At 39.8% G+C, this 25,893-nt stretch overlaps 1 protein-coding gene across 2 annotated transcripts in view; it reads right to left on the reverse strand.

The window, feature by feature from the left end:
• Positions 1 to 9,584: 9,584 nt before the first annotated feature.
• FBN2 (fibrillin 2) overlaps positions 9,585 to 25,893 on the reverse strand; it is a 157,269-nt gene continuing 140,960 nt past the window's right edge. The window contains exons 55-66 of one of the 2 annotated variants that reach the window (XM_042822847.1): positions 25,373 to 25,504; positions 24,551 to 24,676; positions 22,025 to 22,231; positions 20,618 to 20,743; positions 19,923 to 20,045; positions 19,660 to 19,776; positions 18,785 to 18,913; positions 17,168 to 17,287; positions 14,678 to 14,909; positions 12,926 to 13,085; positions 11,781 to 11,792; positions 9,585 to 10,432 (exon numbers count right to left, since the gene is read on the reverse strand). In XM_042822847.1, the coding sequence (XP_042678781.1) occupies positions 10,058 to 10,432; positions 11,781 to 11,792; positions 12,926 to 13,085; positions 14,678 to 14,909; positions 17,168 to 17,287; positions 18,785 to 18,913; positions 19,660 to 19,776; positions 19,923 to 20,045; positions 20,618 to 20,743; positions 22,025 to 22,231; positions 24,551 to 24,676; positions 25,373 to 25,504 (1,859 nt within the window). In that variant the 3' untranslated portion in view covers positions 9,585 to 10,057. The remainder of the gene's footprint in view (positions 10,433 to 11,780; positions 11,793 to 12,925; positions 13,086 to 14,677; positions 14,910 to 17,167; positions 17,288 to 18,784; positions 18,914 to 19,659; positions 19,777 to 19,922; positions 20,046 to 20,617; positions 20,744 to 22,024; positions 22,232 to 24,550; positions 24,677 to 25,372; positions 25,505 to 25,893) is intronic. The other variant, XM_042822846.1, reaches the window with a different exon arrangement.

Below are 25,893 nucleotides of genomic sequence, written 5' to 3' on the forward strand. Positions count from 1 at the left end.
TTATCAACTTAGGAGAATTACAAGTACGTAGTGAAGTGATGCATGAAAAAATCAGAAAAGCCAAAGCCCAGCTAGAACTGAACTTGGCCACTAAGGTAAATGGCAACAATAAATATTTCTGTAAATACATCAACAGTAAGAGGAGTGAAAGGGAGAATCTCCATCCCTTGTTAGATGCAGAGGGCAACACAGTGGCCAAGGTTCAGGATAAGGCTGTAGTACTTAATGCCTTCTTTGCCTCGGTCTTTAATAGCTAAAAGACTAGTTGTTCCCGGGGCACACTGTTCCTTGTGCTGTTAGGTAGGAGTGGGGTACAGAATAGGCCCTGCATAATCCATGATGAGACTGGTTTGAATCTGCTCTGAAAGCTGGGCACTCATGAGTCCATAGGGCCAGATGGATTGCGCTCTAGAGTGCTGAGGGAGTTGGCAGATGTTGGTTGCCAAGCTACTCTCCATCATTCTTCAGCAGTCCTGGCTAACCGGGGATGTCCCAGTGGACTGGATACTGGCAAATGTGACGCCCGTCTTCAAAAAGGGCCAGAAAGATGATCCTGGAAGCTACAGACCTATCAGACTCACTTCGGAGCCAGGGAAGGTTATGGAATGGATAATCTTTGGACCTTATTGCTCTCTTCCAATATCTGAAGGACACTTACAGTGAGAGCGGGGTTGATCTGTTCTCACTGGTGACAGGTGACAGGACAAGGGGAAATGGCCTCAAATAGTGCCAGGGGATGTTTAGGTTGGATATCAGGAAAAAATTCTTTACAGAAAAGGTTGTTGAGCACTGGAATAGGCTGTCCAGGGAGGTGGTTGAGTCACCATCCCTAGATGTTTTTACAAACCACTTGAATGTGGTGCTCAGGGACGTGATTTAGCGGATGGTTGTTAGTTAGGGTAGTATGGTTTGATTGTGGTTGGACTTGATGATCTTTAAGGTCTTTTCCAACCTGATTGTTTCTATAATTCTATGACAATTTGTGTTTGAGTGGTCATTTGTGGAGCCAGGGGTTGGACTTCATGATCCTCATGAGTCCCTTCCAATTTGGGATTATGATTCACGAAGAATTGAGAACTCTTCCATTGAACTCTGTCCAAGAGAGGTTCCTACCTCCACATCTCCCACCAGTCCTTCTCCATTTGTAAACAGCAGGTCCAGCAGGACACCTCTTCTGCTAGACTCTCTTATCACCTGTGTCAGGAAGTTATCTTCCATACATTCCAGAAATCTCCTAGACTGCCTCTTCTGTGCTGCATTGTATTTCCAGCATATATCAGGGAAGTTGAAGTCCTACATGAAAACAAGGGCTGACAATCACACAACTTCTGCCATTTGTTCACAGAACGACTCATCTGTCTCTTCATCTTCATTAGGCGTTCTGTAACAGATCCCCACCAGGATGTCTGTTGGCTCTCTCCCTGATCCTTACCCAACGAGACTCAACCTTATCATTCCCAGCCCCAAGCTCTACAAAACCAAGGCATTCTCTAACAGAGAGAGCCACATCACCACTCCTCCTTCCTTGCCTATCCCTTCTGAAGATCTCACAGCCATCTATTGCAGCACTCCAGTCATGGGAGCAATCTCACTATGTTTCTGTAACATGTTTCTGTAACTGCAACTAAGTCATAGTTTGCCTGCTGCACAGTGGCTTCCAGCTCCTGCTGTTTGTTGCCCACTCTGCGTGCAGTGGTGTAGATGCACTTCAGCTGAGCCCATAGTCTCACCATTGTTCCCTTATGGTCATCTCCAGCAGGCCTGGTTTTATTCCCTTGTCTCTTCATATCAAATTTAAAGCCCTCTCAAGGAGGGCTCCTGGGCTAGGGTTTGTTTCCCCTTTGACACAGGTGAGACCCATCTGCAGCCCAGGCCAGGTGCTGAGTAAACAACCCCATGGTTAAAACCCCCAAATTCTAGCATTTGTACCAGTCTCTCTGGTCTGAACAACAGAGAATGTGACCCTGGCACTGGGAGTGTCACATTTTCATATGATCTGTGAGCAAAGAGATCTGACCTAACTTTACGTGGACCTCAGTCTTGACACTTCAGAAATATTATTAGAAAAAATGCTGCTTTCTACAAAGGACTGGTTTGGGAGCCTTGGTGTGGCTTTTGTTTTTTCTCTTTTTCTTCTTTTTATTTGATTTGGTATTAACCGTGTCAAGTTATGTACATTTTTGAGGTTCATTTCATGTCCTCCTTTACTGGCTTTTGTCTCACAAGCAGCAAAGCTTTGGCGGTTTTTAGTGTAACTTCACGGGAAAGAGAGCTTTTCAATTATTTGCTTTGGTTGTGCTCAATTCAAGTGGTGGTTACTGTGGTTTATTTTTCTTGGGTATTTCATCGGGGCTGTGTTTTCCTTAAAAATGTATGTCCTGATGAAGAGAGGTTTTGTTTTCCTTTCTCTGAAAGGAGCTGAAGAACGTACGTGGTCACATAGGATGTTAGGCATGAACACAAATACGTGAGAGCCTCTTCGGTCCACTGAAGTGGAAGAGGGCAGGAAGGGAAGAGCCGAAGTGCCCTGTGGCATGTTGGGTTCACATACATGAATGATCTGCCTGTGAGCAATGCCATCACCTTCTGCCCACTGTTGCTGCTCTTCTCAGGAGAGCAGGACATGGAAGTGGTGGGTGTTCCCTGCCCCATGCAGAAGGAAATGGCTCAGCTGTGGTTGGCTCTGTCTTCCACACACTCGGGTATTTTGAAGTGGGCGCATTTATAACATTTTCATCTGTGTTCCCACCAGTTGGGAAATCACTTATAATGCTGAAATTTCCTTTCAAATACTCCTCTGCTTTCATGCCAGCCTTAACACTGGGTTCCAGGACAGCTACTGTTCAGCCAAAAACCTGCTATATGTAGACTGAATGGAACTTGTTATTCTGTGGGATACTTAGAAATAGTGTTTTCTTCCATCACACAGAGTGGGAAGTGGAATTTTGGTCATGCAGCTAACAGCATGCCCAGCAGTCAGTAGGTGTGCCACCCTAGGGGCCATTCCAGTGAAGTTCAGCTCTGAATAAAGAGAAGTTCTTTTTGACCGTCCTTCTGCGCTTTGGTCAGTGTAACTACACTGTTAGGCAGACCGAAACCAAAGGATTAAAATACTGTGTACTGTGTGCCTAATAATTCACTGTATGATAGAGAAAAGTGCTTTCCTACAGCTTTCAGAGGCACATTGAACAACAAAGTGCATTTTCCAGTGACACAGCACTGTTGGCTGTGCTGTCTGTGATGCTGGTATCCTTGTTTGAGAATGAGAGATATAAAGTCGAAAAGCAAAAAGAAAATGCACAAGCAGAGAGGCAGGTACCATAGAAAACTATAAGGAAGATGCTAGGCTGCGTAGGGATGGGGTCAGGAAAGCCAAGGCCCAACTTGAATTAAACGTGGCAAGGAGTGCCGAGAAAAACGAGAAAGACTTCTACAGATACCTCAACCTGAAAATGAAACTCCAGGAGGGTGTAACCCCACTAGTGAGTGACAAAAGCAGGCTGGTAACAACAGGTAAGGAGAAGGCTGAGGTACTTGACAAATTTTTTGCCTCCATCTTCTCTGATGACTGCTCTCCACAAAGTCTTCAAATGTTTGGTTTGGTTTGGTAGGAGGAGACTGGGGAAGCAACATCCCTCCCTCTGTGAGTGAAGAACAGGTGCATGTCCACCTAAGGAACCTGTGCACCCACAAGTCTATGGATCCCAGTGAGATGCATCCCAGAGTCCTGAGGCAATTAGCTGTTGTCGTTGCCAAGACACTCTGTATGATATTTTAAAAGTTGCGGCCATCAGGTGATGTCCCTGGTAGCTAGAAAAAAGGCAACATCACACCCATTTTTAAGAAGGGTATGACCCTGGGAACTACCATTCTATCAGTCTTATCTCTGTTCTGGGAAAGATTATGGAGTATATCTGGTATAATATATCTGAATATAATTGGGCTACATATACATGGGAGACAGGGATATGATGTGGAAGAACCAGCGTGGCTTCACCAAGGGCAAATCCTGCTTGATCAACCTTGTGGCCTTTTATGATGGTATCACTGCATCAGAGGACAAAGAGGAGCTTCTGATGTAATATATCTGGCCTTCACTAAGGCCTTTGACTCATTATCACATCCACAATGTCCTTCTCTCCAAGTTGGAAGGATATGGATTTGATAGGTGAATTGTTCAATGGTTGAAGAACTGGCTACAGGATCGAGTCCAGAAAGTGGTTGTCAATGGCTCAGTGCCTGGATGGAGATCAGTAATGTGTGGTGTCCCTCAGAGTTCAGTGATGGGACCAATACTCTTTAATATCTTCATCAGTGAAATTGACAGTGAGGTTAAGTGCACCCTCATCAGGTTTGCTGATGACACCAAGCTGTGGGGTGTGGTTGACACACAAGAAGGGTGGGATGCCATCCAAAGGGACATAGGCAGGCTTGAGCAGTGGGCCCAGGTGAACCTCATGCAATTCAACAAAGACAAATGTAAGGTCTTGCACCTGGGTTTAGGCAACCCTCACTACTAATAAAGCTGGGGTATGAAAGGATAGAGTGCAGCCCTGCTGAAAAGAACCTGGGGATACTGGTGGGTGGCAGCTGAATATGAGCCAGCAGTATGCCCTCACAGCCTAGAAAGCCAACCATACCCTGAGCTACAGCAAAAAACACATTACCAGCAGATCAAGGGAGGTGATCCTGCTCCTCTGCTCTGCGCTGGCGAGCCCTCACCTGGTGTACTGCATCCAGATGTGGAATCCTCAGTAGAGGAGAGGCGTGGACCTGTTGAGGAGCATACAAAGGAGGGCGACAAAAATGATCCAAGGATGGAACGACTCTCAGACAGGCTGAGTGAGCTGGGGCTGTTCAACCTGGAGAAGAGAAGGCCTTGCAAGGTAGCAGCCTTTCAATATCTAAAGGGGAGCTACAGGAAAGAAGGGAACAGACTCTTTAGCAGAGTTTGTAGTGATAGAACAACGGGCAATGTTTTGAAGCTTAAAGAAGGTAGATTTAGATTAGATAGAAGGAAAAGGTCTTTTACAGTGAGGGTGGCGAGGAACTGGTATAGGTTGCCAGAGATGTGGTAGATGCCCCATCTCTGAAGACTTTCAAAGTGATGCTGGATCAGATCTTGGGCTACCTGATATAGCTGTGGATGTCCCTTTTCATTGCAGGAGAATTGGACTACATGACCTTTAATGGTCCCTTCCAACTCTAAGGATTCTGTGATTTTAAAGCTGAGGTATCTCAGGAGCGAGTTTAGTCTTAAATATATTGTAGGGGGTTTTGTTTGGCTCATCTTTTCTAAGCTGTGTGGGTTTTCTATGTTTCATTTCCATTTTATTAAAATTCTTGCAATAGGAAATGAAACTTGTTTTACATCTATTTGAATTCAACTCCTTTAAATCTTTTGGTAATATCAGACATTATTAAATTTGTAGATGGCTGTGCATTGGTATTAGCTAAGTATTCAAGATTTCTTTTTGATATACATTTAAAAAGTGTTGGTTGATCCAGAAATAGAGTCCTCATCAGCATTTAAGAAATACTTTTTCTGAAAGGTTTCAAAAGACGTGGATTAATTGTACTATTGAGTTGGATTTCTTGTTACAGTGATCTGTATGAGCACACTGTCCGTAATTCAACGAGTTTTCCTTTGTTCCCAATCAGTAGACATTTCACAAAGTAATACACCTGTGGAAGTGAAAAAGGGCAGAAGCACATACTCTTCCAAATCAGTTTTATGAGCTCAGTACTGTTACATTAATAATGAGACCTGCATAGTATTTTCCTTGGGAAATGCAGAGACTTAATCGCTGTGGTAGGAATGGTGCCACTGTAATCACGCTCTGTTCCCATCATCCCAGTTGAAATGCCTCAGCTTATTCGACTGCTATTCGCACAGCGACTGCAGTTCAGACCCTTGAGGAAGAGGCCTGTATTTCTCGCTCACTTTGCGTATGTTCATCGCTTCTTCATTAAGTTCTTTGATGTGCCATCTGTAGGAGCGGTTGTGAGGTTGGCTGCGTGTGAGCTAGCTCTGGTCACTGCTGTTTGGGAGATGCCGTGACGCAACATGGACACATTTTCATGCATGACGGCACTGCAGAGCTCCTGCACTGGCCTTGGAGCTCAGAATTCCAAACCTCCAAGTCCATTTGGATGACCAGTGCTTCTGGGGGCTTCAGACCAACGGCACAGACCAGCAGTTCCTGCTGGAGTTCCTCGTGCCTCAAGGGCTGGCTTTGGCCCTGGGCAGAAACAGCCCGTACTCGATGCACCCAAGCAGCTCATCCTGAAGCGATGTCCAAATGCACAGGTGAAACATTTCTGCCATCACCCTCTCAGAAATGCAGAGCAAGGCTGGATACACTGTTCTGTGTGGTTTGGGAACAAAGAACGCATGTTCTCTTTCTGGTACTGCAACCTGGTGTCAAACGCATAAGCAGTTGTGACAGGGACTGGAATTTGATGCCAGATATAGAGCATAGAACTTCTCCCTGCTCATATTTTTCTTCTCTCTTGTTTTCAAAAGTGTGAATGAACCATCATGAATCTTTATCCCATCAGAGTAAGTTATGAAAATCCAACCGTTGGTTGTAAAATGTTTTTCACAACACTGGTTCATTTAAGTGCTTGGCTGCGTGTGTAACATGTGGGAAGAACAAGGAAACACACCTGAGGCTGAGAGTCTTTGCTGTTTGGTTTTGCCATGCACTGCCAGTTCCAGGTTCTGTGGGCTGAACGCAACAGCAGTTCTTCAGCTGTCTACAGGCCGCATCCACTACACCAAAGCTGAACGGTTGGCTCCAAGTCAACCTCACAAAGCCCTGTAGAAAAATACCTCTTTTAGGATGCTAACTGGAAAACCTGGCCTATGAACAGCTGCTACAGGTCTGTCCTTTGCAGGTCTGTCCTTTCCAAGGATTGTGAGCAATCTGAATAGATGGAGCATTGTGCTGGATGCATTGAGGTGTGGCCATGAAGAAAGGGCACAGAGCGCTCAGAAGTAATTACTGAATGCTTAAAAAGTCCTCAGCAGTACCCCCAGCAATGTAGTAGTAGGAGAAATGGGTATAGTGGGTATACAAACATCTACTGTGATAGACTGGCTGGGGGGGAAGTGGTTCTGCTTTGGATTTTTTTTCTCAGAGGTGATTTTCTTTTTAAGTCTCAGATTTTATTTCAAGTGGATGTGAAGCTGAGGGGAGGATGAGGACAACCTTTTCCTGGGTACTGAGCTGTCTCATGCATTTTAAAGTAGTAGAGGGCAAAGTAAATGGCTTTTTTTTTAGTTTGTTGGCTAATTAACATGAGTGTATCTGATGGAAACTTCTAGTTCAGAAAAAAGGTCTGTAATGCTGATTTGTGTTCAGCTCCTTAAATCTGCTGTGTTCACAGTACTTGCAAAAGCTCACTCTGTATTCCAGTAAAATCCTCCAAAACTTGCAGCCTCAGCGGAGTCATTAGTAAGAGCATTGCTACTATTTTCTCTCCTTCTTTGAGAGTTGGCAGCAAAGGATAATGCTCTACTGCGTTCAGTCTGACAGCTTTTCTTGCAGTAAGTGTTTCCTGGAAAGCTCCCAGTTTGGACAAAGAGCAGCCCTCCTGGAAACTAGCTGTTAGAGCTGTTAAGTCAGTGCTATACTGGATATATCTATCAGACTTCTAAAGAGCTTTTTATTTTTGTATACTTCAGTTATTTTACCCAGAAGCTGCTCTGAATCAGAAGGAAATCTGCATGACAATATCTAAAGGAAATACCAAATAACTCTTGTTCCAGGTAAAGTCATACTTTGTTCTTTAAAATGGTGCAGTATTAAATGCCAGATGAATCCAAACACATCCATAGCCCTTGAGTAATACCAAGAGCAAGTAGATCAGTAATTGTAAGAATAATGCTGTAATGCCTGATAATTTTCTTTCTGGAGTGAAATTACTTAAAAATGATCCAGTTTAATCAAGAATGGAATGAAAAGGACAGAGTTGCTTTCTGTATAGTGATGTCTTTGTGGAAACCTTGAATACTTTACTAAAAAATAAAAAATTCATTTTTTCAACTGCAGTTCAGAGGTGTGCAAAGAGGGGACTATCAGCAGGCAGAAGTGCTTCCACTGATGATCATAACATATCCTTTGGTATTCAGAGATGATGGGGGTTTTAGACTCTTAAATGCACTGGGAGTTTAAACTGTCCAATTTTAACTGTGCTAGTCCATGACATTGATAAGCACAACCTTCGTAGGGCCAGCCCCCTTAATCCTGCTATATGATGAACTGTAATCAATGTAGAGTCCTAATTGCATAGGGATGATTTAGTTCCTATGTTTAGCTCCTGTGCTGATAGAGAAATTAAGTCAGCAAATGCTGCATAACTTATTCCTAAGTGATGCATAACTTTAGTTCTAAGTGAAAAAGCATTTTGCACCAGAGCAACTCTCTTTTCTACCTGAGAAGTCCTTCAAGTTTACAATTAGATGCTTCCTTACTGTAAAGAACATCAACATTTTAAAAGCCCCCAAATTACCCGAAAATAAGCTTTATTGCAAGAAAAGTGTCATACAAACCTACAAACAAAACTTTTTTTTCTTACAAACGTTTTAATAAAAATGTACTTTTTTTTTTTTTTTTTTTTTTCTTCAAAAATCCCCATAAAGAACAAAAGAAAAGAAAAACCACTGAGTATAACTTGATAGTAATCTTTGGTCAGCACCGATATGTGACTGAAACAATCCTAGAGTCAGCGTGTGCTTTGGCTTTTTCACATATGAGATTCTGTTACGCAGCCGGTTACAAGCACCAGCTGTAAAAAAAAGCACCTTAGAGACATACACTTAACACATAATGGTACAACATTTTAAAAAAAAATTACTAAAGTAAACTAAGTGTCAACTCATTGTACACACATCGTTCTTACAAAATAAGCTATGATAAAATGAGGCGTACGGTGTATAACTACAGTATTAATGAAACTTCTACCAAATGGATTTCAAATATACATTTTCCTTGTCTGCACTGCATAAATAGTTTGCACATATGGCAGTCCTGATACAGCTCTCAGTTTTTAGTAAATGCACCATTAACTCAAGCCAGCACCAAACAGTATGAAACATCATGTATCCCTTTCAGAGTGACGTTTTCTTCAGCTGCCTACAGTAATGCAAGTATGTAGAGCACCTTTTGTCAGAATGAGGTGTGTTAGCATGTGTGGTTCCTTGAGGTTATTGGAAGGAAGTACAGTACAGTTTGGTTCTGCATTCTAATGGTATTAAAAGCAGTCAAGGTATTTTGCTACAGTGGTTGTGCCTCTTACTTTATCTGATGTGGTTGATTCAGAAATACAATCCTATTAACCTGCTGTGAAACATGATCTCTGCTGAGATTAGTACTGCAATTCATGCCCTTTAAGTCTTTTTTCCTTTGAAGACTCAAAGTTTTGCAAGAGCACTTCAGAATAGCTGAAGATGTATCACAGTGCTCTTTCGGCTGTGATAAATTTTAAAATTACTTATATACTATTTGAATGACTGGCACAAATACAAATGGAAACATCTTTCAAATCTTTTTTTTTTTTTTTTTAAAGAAAGTACCACTAAAATGTTATAGCTCAAATTTATAAATCTAAAGAAAAACAAGCACGTTTCCCTTTTTGTTTACATAATTTGTTATTTTCTCCATATATTACTGCATTAAAAATAAATAAACATCTATATTTTTTAATTAGGAACTATAGCAAAATACCCGAAGTGTTACAGACTGCTAACAGGAAAAAAATAGCTCACATTTTTTGTGCCATTTAGTGCCATATGATGATCTCTCAAACTTTAGCTTTTTAATATACTTTTAAATTGAGGTTATATAAAAGATACAGTAATCATGATTGCCACAAGTTGCCCCTCTTGCAAGGGTGGTTCTGCAGTCTCCACAGAATAGAGAGAAGTCTTCCCTTCTCCCTTCATCCCCCAAAAGTCAGTGACTGTTCTAAAACCTATGAAAAGCAGATATGTTCAGGTGGGTAAATAGACGAACAGAAGTGACTGAAGAACTGGACTCAGTCTGGAAGATGGCTAGTAGAGTTCTAGCCACAGCCTCATTCTGAGAGCTTCCCCAAGCTCTCCAAGGAGGTAGTTGTCCTCACTGCTGTCTTCCAGTCTCTTCAGCTCCTTCTTCTTATATAGAGGAATGCTAGTGATTTCCAGTGTGTATGTTCCAGGCACTGACTTCTTTTTAGCTGTGTGCAAGTAACTGAGTCCATCCCTCTGATGGATTCGAAAAATGCCGTCATCGTTGCCCTGTGAGATGATGTAGCGCACGTGGTTGGTAAGAGGCTCAATGGCTGGCATGAGCTGTAGGATGTGCTCCTTGCTGTCGAGCCTTGAAACGTTGACTCTCATCTTCAAAGGACTATCCATGTCCAGGCTTTCCAAGCTAACCTCCTCAATCTGAAATAAAGGAGGAAATGAAATTTAGAGCAGGAAAGGAACAGATATTTGTTTGCACTGACAGAGGAATAGTCACTGCTTAGCAACAGTTTTTGCATTTCTCAATCTCTAGCAGTAAAGGAAGCCACTGAAAATACTTTCCAGCTGGGAGTACTGCTTGATTTCATATAACACACTCTGTAAATCTTAAAGGCTTCTCTCACACGCTTAACAGAATAATTAAAGTTACAGCATCAAGTCTGTAGAGAGGGCTCAGATTTCTGTCTCCTTTCAGAATGTTTAACTTCACGCATGCAAAAAGTCCACGTAAAGAAAAGATATATGTTTAGTATTGAATTTAAGGCTGTAAGAGAGGCACAGTCTTGTTCTTAGGATCAGCTTCAGTGTGTAACATTACCGAAACTGAACGGACACAAGACAACACTGTACAGAAACTCCCTGAAACTTGTGATAAACTACTTAAATCAATCCTGGCTTCTAAAAAAGGCAAGCTCAGCACTTGGTGATGAAGCACAGTGATTCAAATGTAAATCAATGCAAGGAGAGAACTGCTGTATTGTTTGCTGTCTACAGAAGCAGCTGGTATGTATTGCTGTCCAAATTTCATTGTACTTTCACCACAGAGAGGAGGTGAAAAGGAAACATACTGACATTGTTTTTCTGACAAATGATAGAATCGTTTGAATTGCAGGGGACCTTTAAAGGTCATCCAGTCCAACTCCCCTGCAATGAACAGGGACATTTATAGCTACATCAATTGTGTTTTAAAAAAAAAAACAAACAACCAAAGCTTAAGTATGTCTCTGCTGCCATGTAAATCAATTCCAGAAGTATTAGTTGGGAACAAACTTGGGGCTGGGAGGTTGAGAACAAGGGCTAAACCATCTATGAAAGAACAACTTTTAAGTTCTCCAAAAATACACAGGCCTTACACTTCTTCAAGAAACTTGATAATAAGTGAATATCCAGCCTAGTTGTCAAGATTACTTTTGCACTTTAAAAGATGGGAAAGGATTCTTCCTTCTCTCTGAGGGAATTCAAATCACATGTGCATACATATGTGAGCTACTTAGTAATGTAATTAAAAACGCATAGCAAAAACAAGTAAAATTTGTGAGTAGGAATCAGTACAGAAGTGTAATAAATACCACACTCCATATACATCATAATGATATGATTATGGATAATAATGAATATTTTTTGCCTTGTAGTTTTATGATGTGAAATCTCCTTATCTCACTGCTGAGGTGGTAAAAAATCTTAGTGCTATCAAGCAGTAGTAAGTAGAAGTAATAATTCAGAACAAGATATGAAATTAACTATGCAACAGAAAAAGGTTTTTCAAAACCACCAGATGTTTCTGTGGTGGGTTGATCACAGAACTCAGATTAAAATGCAGGAGTGGGAGTGGGGAGGGCAAGTGATATTTGCGTGAAGTTTGTGTTTGCGTGGGAAAACCAATCATTTAAATGGTCAACATTGTATTTTTTAAAGAAGAAATTATATGACTGATGTCTTTTTTAGAAAGCCAACATAAGAACTGTCTTCAGTGGCAACAATCATGCAAAATAGTGTGTACTGAGATGGCAGCTTCTGGATTGCTTTAAGTTCTCACTCTTAAAGGAGGCTTGTTTACTTATTCTTTCAGTATAACTCGTGTGTTCAGCACACATTACTATTTAACTTGAGTATTTGTATTTTGCCTGTTTGCATTATGCAGCTCTTGAACTCCTGAAGGAAATCTCTCCCCCACTAATTTCCCATTACCTACTGTATATTCCAATACAGACACCAACAATATAAGACAACATTCTATCTTATGAAAGAGCAAGTGACAGATGTACAGTTTTGTTTAACTTGAAACAAACACAGATGTATCTAAATGGCATAAATATTAAGGCTTGCCTTTGCTGAGTATTCCATAATTTATGTTTGGAAAGTTAGAAGAACAATTGAAAAGTAAGAACAGTTTGAAACAGGAGTGCAAATTTCTAACACCCTCAGCAATTTTGCAAATGTAGGAATTAAGCAAGGTCCTCATGGCCATGGACTCCAGTCTACCCACAACTACAACCAACTAGGGGAAATTACTTAGACTTCAGCAATCTGCAAGAAGATACATTTAGCTGTTCAAGACTGCAGGATGCTGTTAGGACAGCAGAACAAACTGCAGACTGCAGAAATGACTACTGTCCCAGCTCTCTGTAGTTACAGGAAAACTGAATTTGAGATAATCTGAGGAACTAGACCACATCTCAGATTAGAGACGTTTTAAAAACTTCAGCTGTAGATAGCTGTTGAAGTCTTTCTGACTGTTACAACATTCCTGCCCAAAAAAAGGAAGTGTGAAAATTATGAAGCAAACAGGGATTTTTTCCACTAAATGTGGCCTGTAATAAAACTCCCTCCACTTACTGACAGTACTTAGCATTGAATCTCTGAAAATACCTTGAATGAAAACTGTTAATAGTACTTTGTTTTCCTGATACATACAGTTTCATTAAGACTTCTTTTCTTTCTGTTGTCCTTTTTTGGATAGCCGTTAATTTTGCACTCATAACAGGCTTCAGGGGATAAAGCATTTTCTTCATCAGCATCTCCATCCACTGGCAGGTACTGGCCTTTGTTAAATCCCATCCCTGAGACACAGTGGCTGTTGAATAAAAGCAGCTGTTTTAGTTTTTGCAGTTTTATGAACTGTTCAATTAAATGGAAAATGAGCGCATGTAATCTGTACTATGGTATTTGTATCCCTTCTTTTCTCTTTATTCACCAAGATGTCTGTGAATTGATTTTCTCTGCTCTAGTAAATGAAATACATTCACATACTGAATGAAATGCAACTGCTGGCTGAAGGTGTGTAAGTTTTTCTAGTTTTTGTACAAAAATTTTACAGATACCATGAAGAAACAAAATAAAACCATTATTCCCTGACTTCTGGCAATAAAGATTTTAGTGTTTGTCATGTATCAGAATGATTTGTGTTTAACATTCTGAGTTGACTGTGTCTTAAATCTCTTGTGCTGGCGTCCCCAGAACTGGATGCAGTACTCCAGGTGAGGTCTCATGGGAGCAGAATAGAGGGGCAGAATCACCTCCCTCACTTTCTGGTCACATTTCTCTTGATGCAACCCACAGTATAGCTGGCTTTCTGGGCTGCCAGCACACACTGCCAACACATTTGAGTCATCAACCAACACACCCAAATCCTACTCCTCAGGACTGCTCTCAAGCCATTCTCCATCCAGCCTATATTTGTGCTTGGGATTGACTTTACCCAGGTGCCAGACTTTGCACTTGGCCTTGCACCTCTTGAGCCTGTCCAGGTCGCTCTGGATGGCATCTCTTCCCTCTAGCTTGTCAACTGCACCACTCAGCTTTTGAGTGTTCTCTGCAAACTTGCTGAGAGTTCACTCAATCACACTGTCCACATCGCCTACAAAGATGTTAAATAACATCAGTCCCCAACACTGATCCCTGAGGAACACCACTTGTCACCAATTTCCACTTGGACATTGAGCTGGCTTTTGACCACAACTGAGTACCACCACCCAGTCAATTTCTTATCCAGCAAGTGATCCATCCATCAAATCCATTTTTCTCCAATCTGGTGATCAGGATGTCATGCAGGACAGTGTCAAACACTTTGCACAAGTCCAGGTAGATGAAGTCATTTGTTCTTCCTTCATCCAACGACACTGTAACTCCATCATAGGAGGCCACCAAGTTTGTCAGGCATGACTTACCCTTGATAAAGCCATGCTGGTTACTACCAATCACACCATCTTTATTTTCCGTCTGTATTAGCAGGCCCTTTAGGAGGATCTGCCAGGCACAGAGGTCAGACTGACTGGCCTGTAGACCCACAGATCCTCTTTTTTTCCTTTCTTGAAAATGGGGCTACGCTTCCCCTTTTCCAGTCAGGGGAAACTGTATCAGGCTGCCTTGATCTTTCAAATATAATGCACGGTTCTTGTTATGATACTGGCGGAAAAAGGAGAATTAACTGTACAATGTTGGTTACACGTTAGATTTGAAATGGGTGTCACGAAGCAGGTAATTTTTTTTTTTTTTTAATGCTAGAGATATTTATTCACAGCCTGTGTATATCGTTCACAAAAAGTGTAGAAAAGAACATGTCAGTAGCTTGACCTTCACTTGCTTTTCAATCTAACTGTTCTGCCATTCTGCCTTTTTGTCACCCTTTGAATGAGTCTGATGAAGTACTGTGCATGATATACTCACCCCTGTCCAACTCTGTAATAGCCTGGTGGACAGCCACAAAGATAACCACCTTCAGTGTTGGAACAACCATAATTGCAGGGGTTCTTGGCAGAAGAACATTCATTAACATCATGGCATGCACTGGAGAACTGGTCATAAGAAAATCCTGAAGGGCAGGCACACTTGAAACTTCCAAGCGTATTGTAGCAAGAAGCAGAGCCACATGTGTTAGGATTGGAACACTCATTTTCATCTATGAAGTAAACAAAAATATACTGGTACCTTCTAATCTGGACAGACATCAGACAGGCACAACATAGCTAACAAATCAAAACATATTCAAGTCCTTGGGCTCTGCTACGTCCTTGTTATAAAGATGCGGTCCACAAATTAAAAAATACAGTGGCCACAGTCCCAAACATTAACAGCTGGTAAAAATGTTTTGGGATACTGTTACTTCTAAGCTTTTCCCCTAAAGCTCTGCTTTCCTTCAAAGCGTATCTCCAGTTTTGCTAAGGGGTGCATGCCAATACTCTTTTTATCCTGGTGGGGTATATTCCTACCACATGAGATTCACAGAATAAAAATGAGTTGGAACTCCAGTCTTGGGCTTGGCTATAATAGTGTTGGGCTTGGGCTATAATAGTGTTAATGGTTAACTAGAGATAAGGTGGAGGTAGCACATATTTGTAGTAGAAATCCATAGGTTCTGTAAGGGGAAAGACAATCTGAACAGCCACCTCAAATGAAAGAGAAATCAAGAACTGTTATCACATTGTGTCTGGTAAGATACAGACATGGGTCCTCCACTCAGTCCAACTAATTTGTCTGCAGGTTATATTGTGAAATGAGTAAGGAAAGTAGCTTGTTGCATCAAAGATTACGCATTTGATAACTGGTAGGTATTCTGCTTATTTTATTTATCTTAGCAAGGTTCTGATTCCCTGTACATGTCTTCTCCAGCATCAATGGTGCATTTTTTACCATTTTGCCAGCAGTTACTAGAAGTCACATTCTTCTGAGGACTATCTACATTCAGTGACTACTGCTGTACTGGAGATTTGTGGGAATTGTTACCTGTGTTCCTGCTTTTTTTGTTGAAGAGTAGTATTAAGGAGTGATGGTGGTGACTGGATCTTAAGAAAAACTATATGGTGTATTATTTAGTGCAAAGCACATATAAAAAACTGATTTTGATGTGTGACAGAGCTGTTAGATTAGCCTATAGATCAACATCACTGCTCATAGCCATCCTCTGATTACTGTACCACACAGGACGTGGTAGTTTGGCTGTGCTGGTTTTTATTTGTATTTTTTGATTTCTTAGATTCCATATGTTGTGGGAATTGGCTTAATTCAGGAAGCAGAGAAGAAATGATGGACTGAATGAGCCAAATGCAGAAGAAAACTGCTAAGCTGATTAGTTTGTCCTTATTGCCTGTCCAATGAACTAATGAAAGTCACACACACAGAAACACACACAGAATTGTAGGGGTTGGAAGGGACCTCCAGAGATCATCAGTCCAACCCCCTGCCAAAGCAGGTTCCCTACAGCAGGTCGCACAGGTCGGCATCCAGGCAGGTCTTGAACATCTCCAGAGAAGGAGACTCCACCACCTCCCTGGGCAGCCTGTTCCAGTGCTCCGTCACCTCACCATAAAGAAGTTCTTGCACACATTTGTGAGGAACTTCCTATGCTGCAGTTTCTGGCCGTTTCCCCTTGTCCTGTCTCCACTCACCACTGAAAACAGTCTGGCCTCGCCATTCTGCCCCCCACACCTTAGATATTTATAGACCTGGATCAGGTCCCCTCTCAGTCTTCTTTTCTCAAGGCTGAACAGACCCAGTTCATTTAGCCTTTCTTCATAGCAGAGATGCTCCAGGCCCTTCACCATTTTTGTGGCCCTCGGCTGGACTCTTTCCAAGAGATCCCTGTCTTTTTGTACTGGGGAGCCCAGAACTGGACACAGTACTGCAGATGAGGCCTTACCAGGGCAGAGTAGAGGGGGAGGATCACTATGTTTTGAAAAGAAGGACACCCTTAATTATTATGTTAGTATTTTTTCTCCCTTTTTATTGTTGACTCTGTTCTGCTTTATTCCCAAAAAGCTAATGATGGTGATTGATTCTTTCTCATGAAATGCTATACTTTTTTTTTTTTTTTCCCAACAAAGCTATTTGCTTTAAGCCTGAATTGAAGGAATTCAAGGATCACCTTTCCACCTTTCTAAGATGAGGATCTTCCTGAGGAGAAGGGAGTCAGAGTAGGAGAGACATCTTGTTACAGAGAGCTTTGACAATATGGATACGATGAATATATTACGAATATGAATGTTTTCTCTGTCTTCTGTCATTGATCTACACTGAAGTGAAGGGGAGAGAGATTTAAAAACTACGTGCTTACATATCTTTTGCAGACACGTACAGTGTCCATTCTTCTCCTTACTGTCACTGTAATCACAAGCACAGTTTTGCTCTTTAAATGTACTGTTTGTTTGTTTGTTTCCTTACCAACACACTGATTCCACTGGTAATGCTGAATATACCCTTGTGGGCATCCACATCTGTATCCACCTAGGATGTTTTGACAGCCATGCTGGCATCTATGATTTCCATCGCATTCATCCACATCTTTGCATTTGGGAGAGAAGTAGAACATGAAATAATTACATCAATATATATGTTGTAAAATATGTTACTTCGAAGACCAGCCAAACACCAGTATTTGTGACACAGTAATACTGTTCCGAGCTGTTGAGGTTATCTGTTTGGAAAGCCTGATGCTCAATTCATGTAGAGTTCTACCTATCAATCAACAATCAAGTGGTTTTCGAACCATTACATGACTCATATTTGGAGAAGAAAGACTATTCTGTGTAATTGCACAGTGTTGATGTTATGTTTAGAATACAATTGGAATTGGACTTCAATTTTCAAACCGACTCCACAAGACTAAGCCTTACGTTTCCTAGATGGCCAGAAAAAGCCATCCAAAAAGTCTGCGACCAATATGTAAATAATGGGGACAGCCAGAAATAAAACTGAAATGTAAAAACATGACAGTACGAAATACTGTCTGCTATAATAAATATATACCAAACCACTGTAAGTAGACAAGTGTGTCAGGTACAGCTTGCACTGCCAGTAAAAAACTTAAAAAATGATACCACAAATACTAAATTACACTCCAGTTGTCCACAACTGTCCACAAATTCCATGCAATTGGGATGTCCCTAAATCTGAAATCCAGAAAACCACACCAGGCTGTGCTTTCATGAGTAAGTGCACATATAGCAGTTCTGATGGTCCAGTTAGTTACATATTTTGTGAATGCGTTGGTATGTGTAATTAGTGTTTTGTTTCATGGTTACTGGTTAAAGTATGCAAGAAGGATGAATGTTCTTGAAGAGAACAAAGTAAACTTGACAGATGACAATGCTTTCTACAACTTCTGGCTGGGCATATGCTGCACCTTTATTTTAGAGATACGCTCCAAATATCAATTCCTATTTTAAATACTTTCATCAAAGTAACTGATGCTTTGACACCTCATAAATTTATATACTTCTTCCTTTTTTCTTTGTTCATTATCTAAAACCCATTAAAGACACTGGAACTCTGGAATCCAGATGTCTCAGCCAGGGCTCCTTTTTGGAGAGAAAGATAAAGCTGTAGAATAAAACATGTAGGGATTTTAGAATCTGATATCAGATACCTTCAGGAAGATGATTACAGCTAGGAAAAAAAACAGTAAACATTCCTGTCAGAGTGCATGAAAATTGAAAGAAAAAAAAAAAAAGATTTTTGATGCATAAGCCTTATGTGAAGGTGACGAAGGTGATGACACTCTGAAAAGAGTTGTTTGAGAGTCTAACTAAATAGCCCTTTTTAATTCTAGCTTGATAAACTTCTTGATAAAATTCTAGTTTGATAAAGAGTAAGGCAGTACATTCTTACATACATTAATGTTTTAAATACCTCAAACACATTCCTATTTATTATTGGTATATACTTTTACTCAATCTGCTGATTTGTTTTATGAATGTGATTATCTTTGACATCATAGGACCAACTATACACAGAGGTATGGATTTGCACCATAAAAATAAATTGACCTTCACTAGTTACCTTCACAGTTTAATCCAGTAGAATCCAGAGAAAATCCCCTTTGGCATTCACAGGTAAAACTTCCTGGAGTGTTTTGGCAAATTCCTTTCGATCCACACAGTGATGGCTGAGAACCACATTCATTGTTGTCTTAAAAATAGAGAGCATAGAGAAGAAGATAGCATCCCTTGGGATAAGATGTTATGCATGTTCATAAAACACATTTTTAGAGGCTGAAAATCATAGAGATGCAAAAATTGACTTTAACAGTGTTACTTTTCATATTCAAATTTCAGATGATCTGATGACTCATGGAGAGCTATAAGTATTTAATAAATAAAAATAAATAAAAATGATAATAATAATAATAATAAAATAAATAGTAAAAATAAATAATAATAAAATAATAAACAAATAAAGCACAGGTTATAATTCATTTATGAGTCTGGAAGTCCAAGGTACGTAATTGTTGACAGAGGAAAAATGCTGCACCTCTGTATTAGCTTAACTAAAAGAGTTCCAGTGGCAAGATTCATATGCTTAAGATTAAGACATCTGTATCTATTAAAGAAGAAAAGGCAGTATGTTTTTCTTCTAACTACATTTTAAATCAGATTTTAATACTTTACTCCTTTGTGTCCATGTGGTTATACTTAGAACATAATAACATGTATTAAATAGACATAACTGTTTACTAAGCAAGAAAATACAGTTGATGGATACCCTTTCTTTTTTCTTTAATAACTGTAATTGCTGCTTTTCAAGACCTGCTTTCTGAACTGCTGATATTATTGCTTCAAATTAACACTGTTTACACATTGAAAAATTCATGGATAAAAAATGACAATGTTCCTTTTAGAGAAAAACTGATGCAAGAAAATTTCTGTTTCTCTTACCAATACAAGCTGTGTGATGTTGAGTAAAACCAGGTGGACATTTGCATGTGAAGCCTCCAAGGGTGTTGACACAGAGAAACTGACAATTGTGCTGTTTAGTTTGACATTCATCAAGATCTGAAAGTAAGAGAAGCTGTCTTATGAAAAGCCAACACAATAGAGGTACACCTAGTCTAACTTGGAAAAATAACCACACTTCAAAATCATTTCATTTTCAATCAAAGTGCAATAAAATTGAAATTACTGTGTTTAACTTCCCTTACCTTTACACGTCTTCCCATCTTCTTGAAGGACGTAGCCTCGAGGACATGAGCATTGATAGCTCCCTTCTGAATTCTTGCAGATAAAATTGCATGGTTTAGGAGACTGTGAGCATTCATCCAGATCTAAAGAGAGAAACTGTTAAATATTTCTCATACTGGTTTGTTTGAAACATGTTTCCTGAACACTTGATTTAAGAGAAAATTGTTTGTAGATAAAGCATCTGATACACATTTTCGCAGAGTTTTCATTTCTTTCCCTACTGTCACCATGGAGTCTCTGTGGAGTTGCCTCTACAGTGGCAGAGTTAAACATTAGAGTGACAGTGACATTAATATTTTCAATTATAGACAAAGGATTCCTTTTCAGGCATACTATAATATACTTATCTGAGTTAACCAACAGGAAAATGAACCGGTAAGTTCTTCTGTCAGTCAAAATGGTTGTACAGCTGGAACATATTTCAGTGTTCATTCAACTGCAGATATACTGCCAATACAGCTTGTTAACCCGTTTTGCAAAATGAAATATAAAACCAAACAGGCATATTAGGAAGACAAATAAAGAAAAGAGGAAAGGGATAAAGAGATAAAAACCACTTTGACACACAGAGGCTTACAAAGGGTGACTGAGAGTTGCATTGTATAATGATGCACCCATTATTAAATAAAATTAGAATTAAGAGGCTGAATCTTACCCACACAAGATGTGCTGCTGATGTCAGTTGTATAGCCAACTTTGCAAAAGCAGCGGAATGAGCCCATAGTGTTGATACATTGTCCATGTCTACAAAGGTTTGGCATGACTTTACATTCATCAATATCTGTAAAGAAAATACTAAATATGTAATCTTTTAAAAGATAAGTATTAGCTTTGAATTTGACACCTGCCGTTCACTCTTTCTTCTGAATAAAAAATACGAAGAAAAAAGAGCAGCTTTACACCAATGGCCTTCTCAGCATTGGTTAGGCTACAAATGGAGTACCGTGTCTTGTCTGTCCCCCTCCCCCACAGGACAGACGTGGATATACTGGAAAGAGTTCAGAGGAGATGACAAAGTGACTAGCACACTTATCCTATGAAGAAAGCCTGAGAGAGCTGGGATGTCCAGCCCAGAGAAGAGGAGGCACATGGGAGACCTTATAAATGTCTGTAAGCACCTGAAGGGAGGGTGCAAAGAGGATGAAGCCAGGCTCTTATTAGTGTGCCCAGTACCATGACAAGAGGCAGTAGGTACAAACAGGAGTACAGGAATTTACCTCTGAATACCAAGATACACTTCTATGCTGTGCTTGTGATGGAGCACTGTCACAGACTGCCCAGAGAGGCTGTGGAATCTCCTCCTTGGAGATCTTCCAGAGCCACCTGGATGTGGTCCAGGACACCTTGCTCTAGGTGTCCCTGCTGGAGCACAGGTTGGGCCTGATGGACCTAGAGGTCCTTTCCAAACCTAACGGATCTGTTACTCCGCACAATGCCATGGAAATGTTGCTGGGAAACTGAAAGACATGCTCTCTTTTTCAGTTTTTCCACAGTTCCTCATCATCATGCTTCTGATGGTAACTTTACCTTTCTTTGTCTTTCAAAATGGGTGTGAACACACAGGCAAACATCCCTGAAACTTTCACTATCATTTTCTACATCAGAATTTCCTGCTATTTCATTGCATAATCTGTTTCCAGTTTTGATCAATCAGAAAAAAAAAACAAGAGATCAATTTTGTTATGAGCAGTAAGATCTTTTTTCACCACAACTTAAAAATTATGTGTAAACATAACAGCTGTTAGAGTAACTGCTGTTGCCTTTTGCCTTATACTTAAAAATTCCCAGCATTCAAAAGCTTTGGGTCCATTTCTTGCCTTTAGTTACCGGTTGATCTTTCCTTAGATCCCAACTCTGAAAATTATGCACAGCTGTGAGTATTTCTAGTGCAGCTACTGTTTAAAGATGTTTTTAATTTCTGGTCATGCAACAGTATTTGAAAAATCAAACTCTTGTTTCAGAGGAAATTCTTCGAAGTAGCTTCAAAGGGGATAATGCATTTTCTTAAGAATGTGAGTGAATTCCTTTTCCATTTTCTACCTCCTTTCATCTCTGCAAATACCTCTTCCATCTGTAGTATATCCTGGTCCATGTGGACAGAGTTTCTTGTATTGGGTGGTTCCAGGAAGTGGGCAGAGCTCACACTGGTTACCCCAGCCCCGGCCTCCATCACAGCAGCACTCAGATTTGGTGACAAGATTCCGGCTGCTTGAGGCCATCTGACACATTGTCTGTAGAACTTCAGCAAAACAAAAGCCTTGGCGGTTATCTGTAAGGAAAAAATGGAAATATCAAGAAAGGGTAGGAGCTAAACATCTGAGCCATTAAGCATCTGATGTATTATTCTGGCTCTGTGTCAACTCACGCAAGCAGTAAATTAGCAACAACTCTGTGAAGTCTGCTTTGAGTTAGCCTTTCAAAAACTTGACATGTCTTCTGAACATCTGTTGTGATTCCAAGTTTATTCCAGACATCCTAGGTTCAGTACCTGTATGACTTGGTATGAGTTGTACTTCTAGGAAGGATATGGCCTGAGGCATACCTGGCAAGCTTGCTTGATGCTAAAATAAGCTGGAAACCAAACTGAGCTCCCACTTAAGCTACCTATGTTTGGCTTGTATTTAATAGATTTTCTCAGAATTGGGGTTCTTGGGGTTGGGTTATTGTTTTGTTCTGTTTTATTGGCCACTGGATCATCTGTAGCTTGATACGATTTACATGACAAAATTCTTAGCACTTCCACACAATTCAGTCGTCTTTTTAATGGCACTACCAGCTTGAAGGCTGGGAAAACAGATTTATATAACCATACGTTTTATTTCCTCCTCTTAATCAATTTTCCTTTATTTTTGAAAGTTCTGATTAGTACCTGTCTATCACGAAAGATGAGTAAAACTACACAGTCATTCCCTCCTTCGCATTTGTTTCAAACAGGCATCTAAAGAGAGTTCCCAGCTCCCAGCTATCATGGAAATTCTAAATTTTGCAGTAACAATACTTCTGAATAGGTTATGTCCCTTGTTTAATATGTTAATTAAAATGGAAATACTGCCAACTACAGTCTGATGCTTATGTTTCTAAAGGAAAGATGATTTCTGGTCTTAACGCTTAAACTCTTCCATACCCCTCTGGAACTGTGTATGTCTGAACACCACGCCGACCTTCTCATTTACAAATAATCTGTAGATTTTATACATGAATTAGGTGAAATGTGATCTTTGCCTTTAAATGAAAGTTGCTTTGGGCTCATAAGATAAAGCTGTCCTCGTGGAAAACGCTGCTTGTGTGAGATACTGCGTTTGCTGTGGGGATTTGCAGTACTCAGCAGATTTCTGTTACCGTAGATAGGTATTTTGTGTAGAACTTTAAGTCCTGTGTACCTTAAAATCCTATAATGCTTTGTTTCTGATTTGAGATTGAATATATTTTAATGTGAGCAGAATATATTTTAAATAGTATACACTAAGATTCAATGTTTGTGCTTTAATTCTGAAGATATAGTTTGCTTCTGTCAGACTCGTCTTTCAGTCATGTCTCATGTGGACAGCATTAAAGAAAAAACAGTAACAAGCAAACTAACCCAAAGCACAGCTTTCAAAAAATAATGCATGTATATATGTATATATACATTAAAAATATAAGAAACCAATAATGAAAGCAGGATATTTCCTTGCCAGTAATGACTGGCTGGAGTTAACAGCCTGCAGCAGCCTTTTTCCATCTGGTCCTAATCCTTAGGAAATACCCTGTACTTCGAATATTATTGCTTTGCCATGAAGACAGCATGCTACTAATGGCAACTTACAGACAGCTGGTTATTCAGCATATACACAGTATATATAGAATACCTCAGTATTCTGATTGAATCTAAGTATTTTAATACAAGTGTCCTTTATGTACTCCTACATATTCCCGCAGTTTCACATGCTGGTGTTGTAGAACACTTACTTGAACACTGGTCATGAAAATCTTAATATTCTGCAGTTCTGTTTGATTTTTAAAAACAGAATAAGTAATTTTATGGTGCAAATGACAAGTCTGAGCATACTGATGAAGAATAAGGTTGATGAATATTAAATCTTTCATTGGTATTTAATGTGCAGGCATGTCTCCATAACTTCTAAATATATTCTGCTATTTTTTGTGATGCTCATATTTTTTATTCATTTTCATGGTCTCCATTAACAATACAGAATATTCTAGCTGAAATACTGTGGTGATTAAAATAATGTTCTGATCATGGAAACACTTCAGTTTGCTATGCTTTCCAGTTCGTAATCTAAGATAACTAAATCCTGCTTCTTTAAAAGTAAGTAATTTGTCTGGATAGCAGCATGTTTATGCAATTTGGAATTTAGATGTAAGGCCCCCGATAGCTCAATTCAGCCCACATTCTCAAGATGCTCTCCATCCATTATTTAATATTTTATCACTTAATTTGATTTCACTGCTTTAATTAATTAGAAACATTACTTAATTTATTCACATAAGAGCAGCAGCTGTACTCAGAAACTTAATTTAAACTCCACACCCTTAACTGCTTTGATACTCTCTGATATAAGGTGGAATGTATACTTATGGCACTTACCAAGACACTCAATGCCTGACGGGCTTGACAGGAATCCTTCATTACATTCACATCGGTAGCTCCCAATAACATTCATGCAGCGACCGTTCTCACAGATACCTGGCTTGGTACGGCATTCATTTTCGTCTTTACAAAAATACCAAATGCAAGCTCTTGTTACAAGAACACAGATCTGTAGATTGCATTCAGCATTTTGCATAATGTTTGCAAAAGAGGAAAAATCAACAACTGATCAAGCAGAAGACGGACCTTTGTTATTCCGTGCCTTGTATTCTGCATCTAGGATGAAGGCTCTACTCCTCCTATACTCTCTGCATACACAGTAAACATACATTTTGAACTACGGCAGTATCCACATCTCTTGCTCTTTGTGGCTTTTATATTTGTATAAAACCTAACAGTTACATGAAAATTTCATAGTTCTAATTCTTTAAGGAACTGCCACATTATTTATAGACAGTATTAGTGTTGAAGGAAATGTAACGTTTTATTTACAATAATTTTCCTTCTTACTTACCAGATAAGGTCACTTTCATCTGGCTATGTAATACTTTAACAAGTGTCTGAAAACCTTCCTGACATTGCTGGACAACTAAAGAAACAAAACCAGAGTTTTTCCTCCAAAACACTTCCTAGTCCTTTAAGATTACTTTCAGATAAGGCTCAAGTCTTGAAAATACAAAGTAAGATTGAGATGTTGGATACTAACAGATATCTTAAGCGTACTTTATGAACTATTACTTTCAAGTTCATTAAACATGCATACAGAGAATGGTTTACTTGTAGGAATTGCACCAGATGTCTTTCTTTTCTAAGCTTTACCTGTACAGCCTTCCCCATCAGGTCTCCTGGTCATTCCAGGAGGACAAATGCACATGAAGGTACCAATCAAATTTTTGCACATCATGCCTCTAGACTCACAGTCATGGAGACCTTCAGCACATTCATCCAGATCTGTAAAAATACATATACTTTGTGTTTGAACATCTTTGCAGTAGCTTCAGTTACTGAAAATAACAAGCATTTTCACAAGAAAAAGGACATCTACACTTCCCTAGCAAGCACTAAAAAAATCTGAAAGCTATGCTTAACTGCAGTTATAATCTTTCTGAGTTGGTAAAAGATGAACATCATCTTGATGTTCTTGCCTTTACAGCCCACAGCAAGAATACACAAAGCACTAGACATTGGTCTTATGCAAATTTTGTCTTATTTAAGTTTTTAAAGAGAAAATAATCATTGCTGTTTGCTGCATTTCTCTGAGAGAATGAATGTAAGATGCACAGAAATATCTGGAATACTTTTCTGGTGACACAAGGTGATGGAAGGTGGGGAGAAGTTTA

The sequence above is a fragment of the Centrocercus urophasianus genome, unplaced genomic scaffold (assembly GCF_019232065.1).
Source record: "Centrocercus urophasianus isolate 14NV4802_14NV808 unplaced genomic scaffold, USGS_Curo_1.0 seq_21, whole genome shotgun sequence".
Lineage (NCBI taxonomy): Eukaryota > Metazoa > Chordata > Aves > Galliformes > Phasianidae > Centrocercus > Centrocercus urophasianus.